Raw genomic sequence first — 19,897 nt, 5'->3', positions numbered from 1 at the left:
TGCTAAGACTCAGCTGGTGTGGCATATATGTGGGAGCCAAAGCTTAGGTCTAATTAAAGCAGACTAGTGACTGCTTTAAAAAAACAATAAATAAAACAATAACATAGATGCAGCCAGGAAAGCAAAACTCACTTGGGTCATTGAATGGCAAAGACCATGTAACAAACTCCGTTTCTGAAGTCCTGTCTTACCAGCCTTTATAAGCAGGAAAAGTTGGCTCGTGTATTTTTAGCATAGGACTTCTTATCTGAGTATCCAGTTCTACAGTCCCCATGTTGTTCTAACAGTCTGCTAGTGTAAGAAGAGAATCCCTCCTAATATTTTTATAGCACATTGCTCTCTCTCTTTCTGCCAGTCTTGCCTTAGATGTATTCAGAATGCTGAATAGAATAACTGGCTTTAAATTTCTTGTAGCTATTTTGTCAAGCTTTAAGAAACTAGAAAATAACCTGCTCCAAACTACATTCTGGACGGTAGCTTTACCTGTTGGCAAGTGCGTGCTGGGACCTTCACTTTCATGTGAGTGAATCTGTAGCAGAAAACCAGGTGAAGGTGAGGAATCACTTGTGATATTGAGATAATCAGATACTAAAGGAAAAACAAGAATATACATTGACAAGTGTCACGATCATCATTGTTGCCAGGAAAGTATATAAAAAAAAGCAGAGTATTTGGCACTTCATTTTAGACAGCCTTTGTTGTCTAAGTTCAGTTTATTTGAAAGCATAATCACCAAGGATGATGGTTAAATTTTTCATGTGTTAATTCACTTCCCTGGCCAACAGGGATCAAAAATGTGTGTTATATTTTGTGATAATTCATATCTTGTTCTTTGGTGAATTGAGAAGTACACCCAAAAGGTCTAAAAGACAGTCCAACATAGCCATTCTGGTGACAGCAAAATGAGGAAACATGGGAATAAACATTATCTGATAGAAACTTAAGGAGGACTACTTTCCTAATATGTTGCTTTGCTGTGTATGTCAGGATGCTTTTACTCTCATAATGTCATTTCAGTAACTTGTCAGGGCTTTTTTTTCAAATAGAACTGAAGCATTCCTCTCAGTGCTTTAAGGCTCAAACCTCAGATGGTTTACATGTTCTCTGCTTACCATTATCCACTCCCTGCTTTCTTTTTCTTCAGTCTTCCTTATTGTATCCTACAAACTGCCCTCACCCTGCATATTTCCTGTTCTATTTCCCTTCTACCACATTCCCAAAACTGCTTCCTTAACATTTTATTTCATTTTTTTTCCAACTCCCAGATGTTACCTATACAGACATTACTCTTTTTCCAAATGTAGTCTCCTCATCCACCCCAGGCCATGCAGTGGAGAACATTTTGCATTCATTTACCTCCTCATTCACAACCCAGTTCTTTTGCTTTGTATCCAAAACCTATGGTTCTTACTCATTTAGTTAAATATACAGAGACTCCTTTAACACACTAAACATAGAGATTACAGTTATATTAGTGAATTAAACAGGAACATTCCCAGGTACTGAAACATAATTTATACTGCTAAACTGTTAGAACATTGGCATGATACTGACCTGTGCCTCTTCAGTCTAGTCACAAGACACTGTGAGGCACAAGATCTTGGTCCAGGGATAAGGTTTCCCTGGGTTTGAAGACTGCATTTACCAACACAAGAGCAGCCTACTCCATGCTGCTGGGCATGTTTTATTTATCAGATATGTAGCCAGAGCAATCTGAGAAGATCATGTGCCTGGGAATGCCTGGGAATACATAGTGTCAGATAATTTAATCTTAAATTTTACTACAATATGAAAAGAGACAACTGAAAAAACAATAAAGATGATTTTGAAACACGCAAACATTCAAGCTCAAATTACCCATTGTAGTGTTTCTGATGATCTGTGAAGGCAGATTGCCATTTTCTTTTTTTGGAACTGTAGGAAGTTTCTTAGATAGTGATTCCATATCAAGAAACTAAAGAAAAAGAAGAAACAGGGTTTAGGTCTCCCAAGCAGACATGCCACTGAAAATGACGCTATGCAAACTAACACATTCTAAAAAGGTGCAAAGGAAGGAAACAAACAGAACCAAATCAGTAACAATAAAACTGGTATGCATAAGGATTCCTCAGATTCTGAAGTATATACTTTTTAGTATGCTTTAGACTTTCAGAGAATTGATCAGGCTGTAAGGCCTGATCATAGGAATGATCCCAGGGCCAGCTTTAATGTAGAAAGGTTAGCCTTCTTGATTTCCTCCCTAAGTAACAAGAAAGAGGCTTTCCGGATGTGGGTCAAAACACCCAAGGTTCAGCTTCTGCTCTGAATCAGGCTCTCTTCAGACATTATAAAAGGAATCTAGAGGGTCTGATCTCAGTAAACAAAAATCCTCCCTGAGATATATTTTCTTTGATAAATACATACAATTCCCAGGGTTTAATCAGTCACAGTTGTCCTCTGTAACGGCTTCTTGCCATAATAAATTGAGGCTGAAATGTAAAACCACAACTGGCTTTCTGTAACTATGATTGAAATTACCTGAACTAACACAAACTCATCCAGTTTTTAGCTCCATTACCTTTTTCAGAAGAAATTCATGGCCAAATTCTGACTCAAAATATGGAGGAATTATTTTGTTTCTTAGTTCTAGTAAACACTTCTTTCCTTCATCAAGTTCCTTCCTAAGAAAGTATTGCCATTGTGGGTAGGAAAAGAAAGAAAAGCACATTATAACTACATTCATTCTGTTTTCCAGTATTATATCTGAAACAACAAGGAATATAAGTGATAAAGGTAAGCTGCATTTTTTTCTGGCTAATCACATTGAATTATATTCTTGTAATTGGCAATTTTCTCAGCTACTTGTTTGAGAAAGCACACACAAGTGAAGACAGAAAGGACCATCTACTAACTCAGCTACGAGGTTTGGATATGTTATGAGGTTGGTTCAGCTGCTAGAGCCTTGAAGCGTACCATGAGAAGTACAAAGCCTTGTACCCGAGAAAGAAGTTGGACAGAGGTAAGATGAAAACAGCAGGCAGATTAAGCATCAGCTGGCCAGGCATGCTGAGACAGACTCCTCTTCATATGCTGATTTATAAAGGATCTGATCTAAATGCATATAAATTGTGGAGTGGTTCTTGTAAAGAACTCCTCAAAACTTCCTCTGGTTCTCTAGATCTTGTTGAACATGTCTGAGTGCTGATAGTGTATTTAAACTTTCCAAAAAGCTTCTACATCTGAGAATCACTACCTCAGATGCACTATGACTGCTAAAATTTATAATACAAAATGAAGCTAAATTTCCCCTTTTAATGCGTAGAGAAATTTTGTGGGTACGCAGAAGTCTGTCCAAATTCCTGAACATAAGATTCACCAGAGTGCTCTCTGGTGAATATAATATAGTGTTCTCTGCAATAGAGGCTCTGAATGAATGCTTTATTGGTATAAAAATGGTCTAAATCAAACTGAAACCATGACCAATCTTTCTCAGTTTAAACAATGTTTATATTATTTGCAGGTGAACCGGAAGAACACTATCCAAGATGTTATGAAAGCAGCAGCAGTCTTCCAGCAGTCATTCCAGACTTCATTGTCTCTTAAAAGAATTAACTTTAACTTTCTGTTGTCTTAATACGGTACCTGTGTTCTTCTAGTCTGCTCTTCCACTTAGACATCGTTTTTAGTTCAGTGCTGAGTAAGCAGTAAAAGAAAATGCAAAGAAAATGAGAAAAGTAATATAATATTCTGTAAGACCTCCCCGCCATCCCTCCTTTCCCCCAATATTTGCAGGATAACTCTGGAATGAAAACTACTTACACAAGTACGTTATATTAGTATTTTTAATGACTTCTGAATTGTACTCATATGTTTTGCAGCAAAACTGTTCATGAGCTTCTCTACTTTTATTATGTTGTTCAACAACAAGAAACAAACAACACCCTCACCCCCCGAAAAAAAACCACAAACTCAAAGCATTTTTCTAACATACCTTAAAGTATTTTTGAGATAAGGAGGGGCACAGGGAGACAAAATCACCGGGAAAACTAGTAAAGTATTGTGATATGTATCTAGAGATATAGGTCATTGTTCTTAATGAAAGCATGCAGAGTGCATTGCCTCTGCTGCCTGCTTATTCATCTTCTGCATTATTTACAGCTACATCTATTTTCACTGGACTGTCCTACCTGAATGTCTGCCAGTGGTCCTTTGGTTGCTTAGAGATTGTCTTCCCTGCGGAGCACTGGAACTGAGAAGCCACTGCCTTTTCATATAACTCACATATGTGAACTGTAAGGTAAATGCAGATGATTAATACTGAGTATGCATGTTCAGTTAAGCACTGATAAGTGTTAAGAATAGTAAAAATAGGATATATTTTTAATGCATTTTTCTGTCCCTTGATTAAAAAATAGAGCTTAAATAGTAAATATACAAATAGTTCTTATTCATTGGATTGATTTTTATTCAAATTAAAATTTCATTTCCAGGGTAGTACTGCTAAGCCAACGAAAGAGAGACTTGTTCGCTTCTCTGGTTTAAGGACAACCAATCCCCTTTGTGAGGAAGGCCAGTTGCAGACTCTTCAAGGCTGTGAGGTAGGAGGTAGAAAGGACACTCCAGAATTAAATGAAGAACATAAGCAGAAAATAAATTCAGTAGGGAAAAAAAAAATGCACAAAGCAGATGAAATACATATCCCAAACCCATATTACCTGAAATAGCTTTATATTCTTTTAAGAAAAAAAAAATCTCATGAATAGGAAAAACTGCTGACATTCAACCAATTTCTGACCGGGAACGACATTGAAGGCCTCTCTCTCTAGCTGAAGAAAATAAGACATGCATTCAGTGGCCTTTATTACTGTCAGCTTAGTTAAGTTGAGCTTAAATGTGGCTCTGAAGGAATACTTGTCTATTTGATCTTTTTGGTTAACTTTTTTGCCAAAAAAGCATACTTCTATTTTCCTTCTTTTTCTTTGCATCTGTTTAAGAGCTTCTCTTTTACACTGTATTCTTCATTAATAAATCTATAAGTCCAATTCCATTTTAGTATTTTTTTAGGCAGGAAACTGTGTAGTGAGCATTTGTTGAAGCAGTTTCTCTTTGCATTGGACAGTATGCTCTGCTATTTATGGACAAATAGAAATACTCTTGGACAGCGAGGAGATGAAAAACAAGGCTCTGAAGGCTAGTATTACTAGGGGACTGAATACTACAGATTTTTCTATAGAAAAAATCAACTTATATTTTAAAGAAAGAAACAACTTCCTTAATTTTTATTTGTACCTATTGAAAATATTAATAGATGCTAGTGAGTATCATGTTCTTAACTTTTATAGAAAATCACGAGGGATGATTAATACGTTATTTCATATTTTCCCTGAGGTAAGGAAATACTAAAATATTTAATTGTTTGAGATCAGATTTTCAAATGTGATAAACAATCAGGAGCTGTGCAGTTACTTTGAAAAAGTTATCTGACACATTAATATATGTATAAATCTAACTACACAGAGCTGTGTCCATAGTTGTCATACCAGAGAATGTGAGTCAAAATGACAAATACATATGCCTAAAATTGGCAATTAAGTGGTCTTTAGATGTACTATATCATTGATGATAGCAATTTCCAATCACCTGTGAAAAGCATGCCATTCACTTTCAGTCCTCAATGTAACCATTTTTGAATACGTAATTTCTGAAGATGTGTGGTACTTACCAGACAAGGTCTTCGATGAAATACTGAAATATTTAATTAGTTAAGCGTCACCTCTACTCTCCTGAGTTGGTTAGCAGTTTTTAATTTACAACATTTTATAAATGAATGTATCACACATGTAAGAAAAGTATCAGGAACAGAAGACACCTAACACAAATCAAACCTAACAGCAGACAGACCTAACAGAAATAAACTCTAAAAAGATTACTTTAGTGCTTTACAATTTGCTATGCAGAATAGCATTTTACAATTTTAAAAGGCTGTCGTCAACTACTATTACCTCCAGTGCTGAGATCTTTGGATAACTTCTCCAAGTTAGGGAAGGACTGCAAAGAAGGAGGAATAATCATGGCTATGTGGTGGGAAACAGACCCCACAAAAAGAAAACAAACAAACAAAAAAAAGCAGCCTCTTCAAAAGCCTTCTGTCCTAAACATATTTTCTTTTGTTACTTGAAAGTGTGACTACAAGAATAGGGGAACTGCTGCATGTGACAAAACATGAACTGGGAAAAATAGAAACGAAGTAGAAATTTCCCTGTCTAAATATATATTTGTTTACTTCATAAGTGGCTTTGTATTTTAAATGTTTGTGGCTTTTTAGATCAGTTCAGCTATTTCAAAAGCTCAGGCAGAAGATTTTGAAGGACAAGTCCTTCCGTGAAGGATTTGAACTGAATCCAAAATTCATGGGCTTGACAAGGAGGCACATGGGAAATGTGTTCAGGACTATTTAGGTTTCATTACTAAGAAGCTCTCCTGTTGTTTGGATTACAATAAAGTGTCAGAAGAGTAACAGACTCTTTCACTCAGCTGTAATTTCCTTGTTTTATTGTCATGTTGCTGCTGCCATAGCTAACTGGAAGCTAAAGTCCCTATAACTAGGCTAAGTGTGGGTGTAGCAGAGCTAGGCTAGAAGAGTACTAGAGGCTTCAGTAGAGTCTTGGGAAGAGCGTGATACCAGTTCCTCTGTCATGGAAGATATACAGCAGGACTCTACAGCTGAGAAAAAGTTGTCCAGTGTGAAATCAATACCTGGAAATGTGCTCAGGGTAGCTATGACAACAAACAATATTTAGTCATTAGACAAGTCTATTCGAACATGTGAGATTCACCAACTCAGTAGGTCTCATCAAAGCAATGACATGTCTGCCTGGAGGATAGAGATAGACCAAGTCACTGATGGATTAGAGTGTTCCTCTTTCCAGAAATGCTGAGTTCCTTCCTGCTATTTTGCTAGATATTTCTTTTCTCCACTCTGAACTCTCTTTAATACTTGTATGCAACTTGAAAACACTGAGAAAATATCTAAATGAAAGCCTTTAATATTTAAAAAAGGCTTTAGTTTGAATCAGTGAATGAAAATACTAGCTTGGCTAAAAAGGACACATTCTATAATTATATTTTTTAATCTTGAAAGGAAAAACTAATAAAGATTTATCTAGACATCTAGGAAAAAGAAATCAACATCATTAATGACTGAAACGATCTCATGTTTAATGTCATTGCATGCTGAGATAAGGTGAATTGGTAGACTCAAAGCCTAGGATGATATTTATTTGCTACAGTACACTCATTTTTGATATATTATCTGGCAATGAATATTTAAATTTAAAGGACCAGATATTATTTTAGAAATGCCAGACTTTTTAATTGTGTTTTAGCTCACTATATGTTTGCTATTTATGTAAAAAGGAATAAAGTATTTTCTATATGAGACAAAAAAAATCTGTGTTTAGTAACTAGTAAAAATCTAGAGTGAATTTACATAATGACAGATAACCAAATGTAAAGAAAGTTTTAGGAAACAAATGTTTTAAAGTACTGAAATACAGCAAACTGATCATTCTGCATGTGAGGTATAAAGTGTCTGTTAAATATCCTAACACATCCTAATTCCCACTCACTACCTGATCTACCTAATCTACCTGAATCTACCTTCTAATCTACCTTTGTTATCCATTTCCCACTAATCTCACCATTTTCTGTTACCCTGTCCCTCTTCCCTTATTTTCCTACCTTTTTCACTTGTTATTCCCCTCCCTTTGCTTCTCACTCTCAAATTAGCAGAGCACATTTCCCAAAAGTTTATGTGTTGCTCACCACAGACAGGTGATAACAGTATTTTCACATTACTCCAAAAGCAGGTTTAAATTCTCATTACTGATGAGGAGGTAGTGGTTCAAAGACAAGTCACCAAGGTGCAGTATTAACAGATTGCAAATGTTCTTATCTTAATGTCGGTGGGCATATGAATTTCAGTCTCTTTAGCCTGCGTGTTTAGGAATTCATTATTCTGAAGAATCAAACTTTTAAATTTTTTTTATTATTTTTCTCCAATATGGCAGTAGTGTGATTCATTAAAAATGTTAAAGGCCAAGCACTGCCAGGCTCTGCATTATTATTATATTACAGCAGAGCTGGCATTCTATCATCCTGCTATTCTAACATTTATTACTTTATTAATGTGACACTAGTAATGCAGTGCAATATATTTGTTGAAAAACTTTTATAAATATTTATTCTCACTGTGACCAGTTCAAGGAGATCTGCAGCATTCTTCTTTTCCTCTTCTGTTCTTGGTTCTTTTACATTCATCTCTTGCAGATCATTTTCCTGCTTCAGAATGATGTCTATGTATTCCTGGTGTAGCAATGAATGGAGAAACAACAGGAGAGATACTTGCAGAGGCAAACTTCATGGACATATACAGAAAGAAAAGAGTTTGTGGTAGTATTAATCTGCATATTTTTCAAAGTCATAAGGGCTCCTTCTGTGTGAGTGAGTATATGCAGAGGTTCTAAGAAATAGTTACAAAACAAAAACAAAACAACAGATTAAAGAAAAAAATATGTGGTAAGAAAATAGCCTGTGAAAATTTGACAAGGACTATTCAGCTCTGAGGACTAGCAATCCTGTTGAATTGTCAGCAACTGATGAACTGAGGACACCAAATGACTGCTGAATCTCTACCAGGCCACTTGCACAGCCACAATGATCTGGACAACTCAGACCATATCCAAGAGAGTCTAGTTGCTCTGAAAAGTTTCTGGAGCACCCTAGTGTGCTCCTAGTGTGCAGTCAGGGTTGGCTTCCCAACAGTTGCACCAACCAGTATGCACCAACAAGTATGTTAAAGTGTGTGTGTGAGTAAACTGTGTGAGCAATAAAACAATGTTTTGACTAAAACAGAGCACACACTTCAGCACAATGAGCACACACTTTGGCAGAAGGCTACATAGCTATTTGCTAGACATCAATAGGGTGATAGAACTCAGAATGTCATATTTTTATATTAGCTGTCCCAGAGCACTGTAGGCAGTTACATATGAAACAGTGAAAGCCAATTAGAAGAACACTGTATGACAGCTCTGGGAAACAATGTTGGTGGAAGCTAGGGAAGCTATGTTATATTGCAGACCTGCAGTCAAGTCTGAGCTACCTACACCATTCTGAGCAAAGTCTGAGTTTATTTGTGAAAATGAAATACACAGAAATATGGAGTAGAGAAGAGGATACATACTACTGCCTCTTGTTTTTTTTCCTTCCCCGTAGAGACTATTTAATGAACATCTCAGTCTTCTCTGTGGAACACTGACGGATGTGAACTGCAGTCTGTTCCCATTTTTAAGAGAATTCACATTTAAGGGCTCTAGTAGAAACAATCATCTCAGAACTGGGATAATGTAAATTATGATTGAGCTTTTTGAAGAAATACACATTTTCTTCTTGACATTTTTCTCAGTGTTTTGTTGCTTATTTGTTGAGTGAGGGTATACTTAATATGCAAATATTAATACGCAAAGTGAGACATACTGAACCTCACAAACCGTCATTTGGGAAATGCACCTCTGCAGAAACTCGATCAGTACCGTACTGATCTATGGACCTGATACATAACAAAGACTACAGTGTGTCTCAGTGAAGTAAACGGTAGAGTTATGGTAGGTTAGAAATTCTTGTATGGTTTTACAGAGCTAACTTTCTAAGGTTTTTGGTAGAAAAACAAACCCTAAGCAAAGTAAGAATATTAGATACTAATTTTGACAAGAAGGAAACTAGTGCACTATCCATGATGGGTACTTCAGTGTACCTCGGGTAAAAGAGTTGAGCTGCTTCAGAAATACATTTCTCTTACAGCACCTGTCTGAATATGAAATGATGCATCTTCTTCAAATGCATTAGTACTCTTGTCTCAAGCATATATTGCAAATTCATGCCACCCAATTTGTCTGTTGCCTATTTTTCACTGGAAGAATGAATTAACAGTACTACCTTGAGGGAAAGCTGCAGCTTTTCTCTTAGTTCATCACTGAGTGGCTCATACTGGAACAGCTGACGGATTTGCAGTTTATTAGGACATTTTCGCACAGGTACTGGCAAGCAGGTCTGCTCTTCAGATCCAATGCAGAGACCCTTCCAAACATGTGCTTTGACTGTGGGAACTGTCTTCTTCTGAAGACAAACAAGAACAAACGAAAAGAACAAGAGGTTACTTAAATTACTGGCTTGTCAAAAGCCATCTATGTATCTACATCCAGCTGACAAAACATGATCTGCATTCTGAGTGAAAAACAGTTCATTGCATTCTGGACTTGAGTCAAGGAACTTACTAAATTTAAATCAAATGCTCTCATGTTGTGGTTATTCTAGAGAACATAACTGGAATGTAGAATTTTAATCCAAATGCTGAGAGATGTGTGTAGATTCTAGGTTGCTGGTTGTACATACAGGCAGAAAATGTGACTGGAAACACTAACCAGTGGATAGTGAACAAACTGAAAGGCTGATGTCTCAGCTGCTAAGCATTTCTCCCTTTACAGCAGTGCAGATCTAGATCATGTAGTGTGCAAGACTTTGAGTACATTTTATCTATTGTAAAATCACTTTGTTTGGCAAGATAAATTCTTCCTAAAATTGCTATATTACCTTATTGAATATAAAAGAAGTTAAGGTGGCTGCATTTTGTGTGAACTCCATCCTGCATGCCCTGAGTTTATTTAGTAAAATGAGGTTAATATGTGGTTAAGTGACTTTCACTTAATCTAGTCATATTTGTTAAGAATAATACCTTCATAATTTTTAGGAATAAGGATGATTTTATAACTAAAATATGAGATTTGTAAGGTAAGAGTTGGGTTTCTGGTTCCAGTCTAGAAACACTTGCTTACTGGGAGACTGTCTATGTGATCTTGGTAGTGAAACTTTCCAAATTACCAAGATGCAAGACAAGTGGTCCAATATCTGGTACTTGTGCTAACACAGCAGTGAGCGTAAGTCAGTAATTTCTCTGGAATTAATCATAAAGCTTTTGAATTGGAACTGATCATATCTTACAACTTCAGGTTGTAGGAAACTGGGCACATATCTGTCTAGAACAAATTGTGCAGTGAATCTCATGTAACTTGTGCTAATTCACCACATTCTGTGCTTTAGTATTGTATCTAGAAATCTGGAATGTAATTTTCCTACTTTACAAGTTTTGAATGTAATTAATCAGCTTCACAGAGATTTGAAAATTCTCAAATGGAAGTTAATAATGATGTTGTAATCTGAAGGGAATCAGATTAATCAAATACCATGATCTGTAATGAACTAATGATCTATTAACACAGAAGGTGATAAACATATAAATATGAACATGAAATATGAAAATACAAGTACTACCATGACCTCATCTCAACCAAAAGCTGAGTATGATGCAACCAGGAACTGTGTATAATGAACCATGCCTGATATGACAATGCAAACAAGAACCAAACATTGCAATCTGTGGCATGGGTCAACAGCAGGCAGGAGAGTAATACCTGAACCTGAAGCAAAGATGTATCGTGGTATCATTACAGACTGATATGATGGACAGCCTGTGTAGACATTTGGCTAATAAGGACCTCTGGTGTTAGAAACTGGGATAAGGGTAATGTTATGCAGATATCTGACAAGGCGTAGAAGACAGGCAGAAAAATTAGATGGTGGAGCCGATCCGCCACCCAAGAGCTGAATGCTAAGAATGGTTGAAAGGAACGTCACATTCCTCTATACGATCTTCCCATCTTCTGTCATCTTCCTGGAGTGGTAACCAGCATGTTTCTCAGCTGATGATGTCTGTGTGTGTGTGTGTGTGTGTGTGTGTGCGCGCACGCACATGTCAGAGAGAGAGAGAGAGAGACAGAGACAGAATTCTTCCTGATATCCTATTATTAAGCAGAGGAAGCCTATCTCTGGCTTCCTCTGCTTAATAAATTGAATGTGTTAGTCTCACCTTTATTTGTTTCTCAACATCTATAGCTTATCTATAGCTTAAGCAGCAACATACTTTTTAAAGTAATTATACCTCAAAAGGAGAAAGCTTATCCCAGTTTCTTGATTGGAGATTTGGAGGAACAATACTCTCTGGTTTTTTATTCATTATCCAGGGAGAGGCTTCAACCAAAGGACGGAGGATAGTAATATTTAAAACACCTGGTTCAAAGAAACATTTTGCTAAAAATCAATTTAAATAAATAAATAAAAGATGTGTATATGTCTCAAACTTCCAAAAAACAAATGCTTATCTAAGTGTAAAGAAACTTACTATCAGGTGATAAACTCAACATGCAAATGTGATACTGGTGGCTACAGATAATACTACAGATAATATCACTGAGGTAATTATAGAATATTAGGACAACCAGATTACCCAGACTACGTTCAACAATAAATTGCATTTGTTATTTGGAGTCTTGGGTAACATCTCTGTTGAAAAGAGTGCATAATATCTAAAGCACATAGGGCAGACCATAAACCCATATTTACTGAGTATTACTTTCAGGAAGATGTACTTCCTATTCAGAAAAAGAATTGGTCTTGACTATATTTTACATTTCATTAACAGATGACTGAATTTGAGATGATTATCTCCTTTTATTGTTTTGATTTTAGGATTAGGAATTGGCTCAATGGCAGGGTGCAGAGAGTGGTTGTCAATGGTGCGGAGTCCAGCTGGAGGCCTGTACTTAGTGGTGTCCCCCAGGGGTCAGTTCTCGGTCCGGTCCTGTTCAACTTATTCATTAACGACCTGGATGAAGGGCTGGAGTGCTCCCTCAGCAAGTTTGCCGACGATACCAAACTGGGTGGAGTAGCTGATAGCCCTGAGGGCTGTGCTGCCATCCAGAGGGACCTGGACAGACTGGAGGACTGGGCGGCGAGAAACCTCATGAGGTTCAACAAGGGCAAGTGCAGGGTCCTGCACTTGGGGAGGAATAACCCTGGACACCAGTACAGATTAGGCGTGGACCTGCTGGAGAGCAGTCCCGCAGAGAGGGACCTGGGTGTCATGGTGGACGACAAGTTGACCATGAGGCAGCAGTGTGCCCTGGTGGCCAAGAAGGCCAACGGGATCCTGGGGTGCATTAAGAAGAGCGTCTCCAGCAGGTCGAGGGAAGTGATCATCCCCCTCTACTCAGCCCTGGTGAGGCCACATCTGGAGTACTGCGTCCAGTTCTGGGCTCCCCAGTACAAGAGGGATGTGGAGCTGCTGGAGAGAGTCCAGCGCAGGGCTACCAGGATGATCAGGGGCCTGGAACATCTGCCCTATGAGCAAAGGCTGAGAGAGCTGGGCCTGTTCAGCCTGGAGAAGAGAAGGCTGAGGGGGGACCTGATCAGTGTGTATAAATACCTCAAGGGAGGCAGTGAGGGGGGCGGCCTCTTTTCAGTGGTGGACAGGGATAGGACTAGAGGAAATGGCTTCAAACTGAAGCATCGGAAGTTCCACAGGAACTTAAGGAAGCATTTCTTCACTGTGCGGGTGACAAAGCACTGGAACAGGCTGCCCAGAGAGGTTGTGGAGTCTCCTTCTTTGGAGATCTTTAAAACCCGCTTGGATGCAGCCCTGTGCCACGTGCTCTAGGTGACCCTGCGTGAGCAGGGAGGTTGGACTCGATGACCTCTGAGGTCCCTTCCAACCTTCGGCATTCTATGATTCTATGATTTATTTTAATGTACCTCAAAACATTTTTTTCCAACCCCAAAGTCCATTTTGTCCTCTATTTCCCACTCCATATGTATGGATTTAGAAGTTAATATCACCAGTGAGATGCTTTGTCCCAGGGATACAAAACCTTGCTGTCAAGGGAAATAGAGCCAATATTGAGGAAGGTGAATTATGAAGTCTGGAAAAACATCCTAATAACTGTTCAATGAAAATCTGTGGGAATTGTTATTATTCTTCTACTGTTCTTTAACCTGAGATTTGAATACTTTCATGAGAATCATTTTCCTTGGGGGGCTATAGAGTGCTACTTCAACAAATGTCAACATCTTTTCTTTCTTAAAATTGTTATGAAAAGAAGCAGCATTTAAAAATATATAAAACCTGTGAGCATGGTAGGTGGGAAAGATCTTCCTTGTGCTTATGATTACAAATTTTGAGAAAACTGTTTTAGTATCCTACAGCTCAAAGAAATCTCTCTACATGATCTCCCTTTCTGTTTCTCTGTCTCGATGTTTAAAAATATGTTTAATTTGTTTAGGTGTTACCCTACACTGTATTCAATGGAACACAGCATTTCCAAATAGCTTCACAAAGATAATCAGCCAGTTCAAATTCTCTGCATTGCTGTATCACTGTCTTCATTCATAAATACTCCCAGATCATTAGATGAAGACTGAGAAACATTCAGTGTTTTTTGACAGCAAATACAAAGGGAATCTATGTATTTGGTAATTATTTTTGTTTTTATGTTTAACAGTAGATAAAGATATGCCAGTTGTCTGTTCATTTATCCCACTCCTAGAGATGTGCACTTCTCTGTTTACCAGATTTTGTATTCATAAGCTCAACCTTCCCTATTCTTCACTGACAGAAGTTTGGAAGTCTACCCATATGGGTGAAATACATTTTCAAATTTCCTGTCCAAAGTGGCTTCTGATTCCACCAATGCAGTGTTTTTGGTTATTTTGTCAGAACAGAAATTAAACTGTTATACCTGGACATTCTTGCACAGAGTCTTGCAAGACAGCAGTAGCTGGATCACTATAGGCCTCAGCAAGATGCTCCTCTACATCCTTGCTCCTAAGAAGCTCAGTCCCAGATCCATCAGCATAGACAATGAAGAACCTGAGAACCGTTAGAAAAATCTGGACAAATACAATGGCTTTCAAATTGCACTGTTTTCTAGACGGCAAATAGGAAAAAGCGCTGTGAGGACATAATGAGAATATGGAAATTCAAGATGAGGACATCAAGTGTGCAGATACTGAGTACTGAATAAAGAATATGCAAATCTGCACATTCCTGCAGATGCAAATACAACATCGTAAAGAAACAGTGAATATAAATGTGCGAAGCTGGGAGATTTTACCTGGGAACATGCTCATCGCAAGTGATAGATTCATTATTTTCTGGCAGTACTAACGCTGAACTTCTGTCTCCCTTGTCACCAAGGTCAATGCTAGGAACAAATACAGACGTGGTGCCATCTGCCATGACCTAAAATAGAAATTACAAAAAAGTATTTGAATTGCATGATATACTTAAATAGGAATTGGTTTCTGAACTGTAATATGGTATTGTCCATTGAAAGAAATAGAAAAAACATATTTCAAGTTGAGCAGCTAAACACTCACGCATAAAAGTAATGTAAAGAAAAGATAAAACAAAGGTTCTAGAAAGACGTGTCCTATCACATATATCACATTGCTGATATTTAATAAATGCCCAAGGATTGTTGGTTGTCAAACAGAGCCAAACTTGTTTAAATTTCATCCTCAACATATACAAGTACTAAGAGATGACCTTACAGGAATATATACTCACTCTTTGGACCAAGTAAATGCACACACAAACAGGCACTGATAGAACTCTGCGGACTGCACATATATGCATATATAAATAAATACGTACAATATATATGCACACGTAGCTACATGTACATAGATATATTCATACACATATAACCAGAAATATATATGTATACATAGATATTTAGATACCTCTATATATCTATATAGCAGTCCCTCTTCAGGCGTTCATTTATTTTTAAAAAAATGTCCCAGGTACTCCCACAATATTGCTAATTGAATTTCTATATTATTTTCCATCTTGTATATATCATGTGATTATTAACTACATATTAATATATACACACAAAGTAAATAACAAAGAATCCTATCAAGGAGCATTGTTGTCTAAATTTCTTAATATTGTCAGTTGGAGGACAGAGTCCTATGGAAGAAACTGTTTGGACTGGAGTGATTCGAAGGACAGTTTGTGAGCTGAATCTGACACGCTCAGAACATACCCATCTTGCTTTAGCCTCACGTGTAATTTGGACCAAGAATGAACCTATCCAATTATCTGCAATAATAGATACTAACTTGTACCTGGATGTCATACCTAGCAACTATGTTGAATATGTCTAGTATGCATTACTGCATATATAATTTGCATAGACACATAATTTGCATATATACACATTTACATACATGTAAATATGTCTAATATTGCATTATACTTCTTTTTCTTTCTACATCTAATATCCATTGTGATCACTTCTTCCACAATACCTTCAACTACCTAACAGCCACCTCAAGCTCCTTCTTCCTTCCCTAAGCACTGCCTGGCAAAAATTAGGATGTGCTATGATTGATGCTAAGAAACTTCACTCCTAATTTGTAGAATTAGATCAGCTAAAAAAAAAAGGTGTATTACAATGCAGATGTTCAATAGAGTCTTAGTGCAATTTCACAGGAATGTGGAAAAAATGCCAATCATTACAATTGGAACAATAGAAATAATATTTTGAGGTTTTCATATTTAGAATCACAATGCTACTTGATGCCACACACAGGATAACATTATTGAGGCATGAAAAAAATAATAACCCTTAATTAGAAAACAATATGCAAGTCAAAGACCTCTAGAGAATTTTTCTAGAACTCAAAACTAAGCACTAGTCTAATGTAAATTATCTATTTTAGATGAGAAAGAGTCGCTATCATTTTACACAACTACTGCTTTTAAAGATTGAATCATTGCTTTTATAATGGTAGTTGTCCTACCAGGCAGACTAGAATTTTTTTGAGGCGAGATAAAATGTAGACCACAGTGTAGTCTGTGTTCACACTGCATAAAGTCTAGACCTGTGTGCTTTGCTCTAAAGCAAAAGGAAATACAAAGAGAAGAAATCTTGAGACCCATCTTGAGACCCTCAAGAACATTTCGGAGAGCTGGTTCAGGAGCTGCTGCTTCTAGTTAGCCAGACTGCCTTAGGAATTAGTAACCACAAGCATACAAGCTGACTTTGAAGGATGTGTACGAGACAATATTGCACAACCTGCAAAAACTTGTTTCCTTCGATGTATTTTACCTTGAAAAGATTTCCTTCGGGATCCATCACCTCACATATGATGCTAGAAGTGTGTTTCATAACATATCTCCCTGATTGCTTCCCCTCTTGCTTGCTGATGAATTTATTATTATTACAAACTTCATGGGTATAAACTGCTGAACAATCTTCATCAATGAAAAGGGAGCCTACCCTCATGGGTAAAACCTGTCAAATTAAGAAAGGAGTAGGTTCAGTCTTTAATGGTGAAATCATCAGTTTAGATGAAACTAATGAGATGATCAGTTTAGTAGCATGACAATGAAGAATAGATACAAATCAAGAGGAAAGCTTGATCATCTGGTTTGCAGGGAGAGAAAGAAGGAAGATGAGGTCCAGGAAATAGGCAGATGAAATTTTTGTAACTTAAGACAATTTAAGATTTATATTTAAATAAAAGAGAAACTATATAGTTGTGAGTGTATTGGCAGTCTGAGGGCATTGTCAGACTATAAAAGAAATGGAGTCAAAGGAACTGGGAAGGCTACAGGGAGGAAGCTAAAATAGTCAAGGTGAGAGAAGCTGACGGTGAAGACATGCTATTTGGAACATAAAGATTAATTAAACTGTTACAAACTAATTCCCACCTGATATGTTCCCTGTGGCTTTGCTATAATAGATGTCCCATCTCCAAAGATGGTACAACAGGTACTGTCCTCGCAATTTGTTATAACAGTTGCAAACGCAGGATTCTCCACTCGCATACATTTCACCTTTCTTGTGATGGCTTGTGGACATTCATCTAAGAAACAGTACAGAGCAACTGGACAGGAGTATGTGAACCATGAAAAAGTCTTAAGATTCAATTTGAGTTGTCTCATAAGGCTGAGCCTTTATCTCCTCAGTATAAGATCCTGATAAACTTTTCTTCATAAAATCTCTTTTTTTCACATAGTGTTATGTTATATAAGTAATACGCAATATTCACATTTTTGGACTGTGCACTTAATAAAGGCAAATCCAACAATCCAAATGACTTGGATATACATGGCATACAAGCTGGACCACTGAAATTCCTTATGTCTATGATTTAAGCTATAGAATATGAAAGAATTCCTATTCAGCAGCACAAGCCATGAAAAACACATCAAATGATATGCTAATCCGGCTATTGGTTTTCTGTTGAATGATGAGATCATTTAAAGGCTGTTGTTTTGATTTTTAAGATCTCACAGGGAAATATTCCTATCTACTAGAATATTTCTTTTTTCCCACACAACCAAAACTTCCTAGTGCATTTGAACACAACAGGCCTGATATTTACTGTCCACCTAGTAAATCTACAGTCCATGTTAAGTTACAGAAGATAGAACTCATTCAGCAAATAAACCAAGTATACAGAATATACTAACAGTCATCAGAAACACAAATTGTTGATAGCTTCAATTGTTTCAAGGAAATGTAAGTATCACCTCTCTTTTGCCAACTGATTGTGGCGGGTGGTGAGGGAAAGAACCAGACACCAATGGAAAGAATGGTCTTATTTCACTATTAATATTAAAGGCAATAAAGAACGATACATTTAACAAAACTATTACTAAGCACTTACTAAGCGCTCAGTTTTAGCAACAGACAAAATAAGCAAGGTAATGCACCTAGCCATTAGTATATGAGAGAATAGTGATTAAGAAAAAGATACATCACCAATTGCCTAAATACATTACCATCATCCAGATCTGCAATCATTGGGGAGCCCTGGTTGCAGTGAGGATTTGGAGAGCCTTCCTGGCAACTGGGAGGTCTTATGCGGTGCGTGCACTCGTAAGTGAGGTCTCCAAAGTTGCAGGAAGAGGGTCCAGCTTTTATAGAGCCAATTCAGCAAATCATGATAACTTGCATTTTCTCTGTGAGCGCTAACATCTGATATGGCATACTTTCCCTATCATCTGGAACCAGGACGTGGCCAGAGTCCAGGCCTTGGGTGGGAGGGTTCCTATCAAGAACAAAAATACTTGCACAAGAGCCTACAAGAGCTACAGTTTAGGAAGGCTATGTGCAGCTTGCATAAACAGTTTTATAGGCGCATTTGTGTACTTCTACAAGGGCTGTGCCGTATTCATCTGTAAGTCTATCCCGACTCAGGCCTGTCGTTCAGGCCCTGGCACTTCACCTCTCTAGGATTGGTATTGTCCAGAGTCATATCCAATCACATTTTGAGTATCCTCAAGGATGGAGAGTCTACATACTCCCTGAAAATATGAGGATGCCCTGTCCTCATACACTTGTTCAGTAAGAATCAATGCAGTTTACTTACTGGTGTCAGGGAAAATGGAGAGAGGACAGTGAACATTTAAGAACTCCCAGGACACACCACAGTCTTATGGTGAAAAAGGGTCATGTAAATGTACATGTGGAAAGAAGGAAATTTACTTGCTGGCTACAGCTGAATTTTTGCAATGAATGCTGATGGAAAAATGAGTAAACAGAGAAAACACACCCAGTTTGCATTATTGGATTTGTTACCTCCAATATCAGTATATGCATTTTAATACTACTTTGACAACTTCCTGCTTCATAAGATATAGCAGAGAGATGGTCCCCTTTCAGTTTTACCTGTGTCTTTATTATCCTGAGGTGTAAAAAGTTCTTCACAATCTTGATAAAAAGTGGTGATTCTAGTACCATCCGCATGATCAACAATTCTGCTGCCATCCAACTTTTCAACGATTATCACTGCATCGTCTCGTACAGTCATAATCTGATACAATAAAGGAATACTGATCTATATTAGTACTGGGATATCTGTAACAGCATCAACACAAGACATTATCTAGTGAAATTCTGAATCTAAACCATTACAACTTTATCAGTTTGAAAGACTGAAGATTCAC

General features: G+C 37.4%; 1 protein-coding gene across 1 annotated transcript in view; it reads right to left on the bottom strand.

Annotated features, from left to right (window-relative positions):
* Positions 1 to 19,897, bottom strand: part of SPAG17 (sperm associated antigen 17) — a 97,198-nt gene that overhangs the window by 7,333 nt on the left and 69,968 nt on the right. Inside the window, 14 exon segments of the mRNA XM_026054285.1 lie at positions 461 to 588; positions 1,858 to 1,954; positions 2,558 to 2,660; positions 3,622 to 3,672; positions 4,167 to 4,269; positions 5,982 to 6,027; positions 8,230 to 8,343; positions 9,976 to 10,155; positions 12,035 to 12,162; positions 14,667 to 14,797; positions 15,042 to 15,169; positions 17,049 to 17,234; positions 17,654 to 17,808; positions 19,620 to 19,764. Of these exon segments, the coding sequence (XP_025910070.1) occupies positions 461 to 588; positions 1,858 to 1,954; positions 2,558 to 2,660; positions 3,622 to 3,672; positions 4,167 to 4,269; positions 5,982 to 6,027; positions 8,230 to 8,343; positions 9,976 to 10,155; positions 12,035 to 12,162; positions 14,667 to 14,797; positions 15,042 to 15,169; positions 17,049 to 17,234; positions 17,654 to 17,808; positions 19,620 to 19,764 (1,695 nt within the window).

Source organism: Nothoprocta perdicaria, unplaced genomic scaffold (assembly GCF_003342845.1).
Source record: "Nothoprocta perdicaria isolate Ctin4 unplaced genomic scaffold, notPer1 scaffold_120, whole genome shotgun sequence".
Classification (NCBI taxonomy): Eukaryota; Metazoa; Chordata; class Aves; order Tinamiformes; family Tinamidae; genus Nothoprocta; species Nothoprocta perdicaria.
This window is presented reverse-complemented; position numbering and strand designations above follow the sequence as displayed.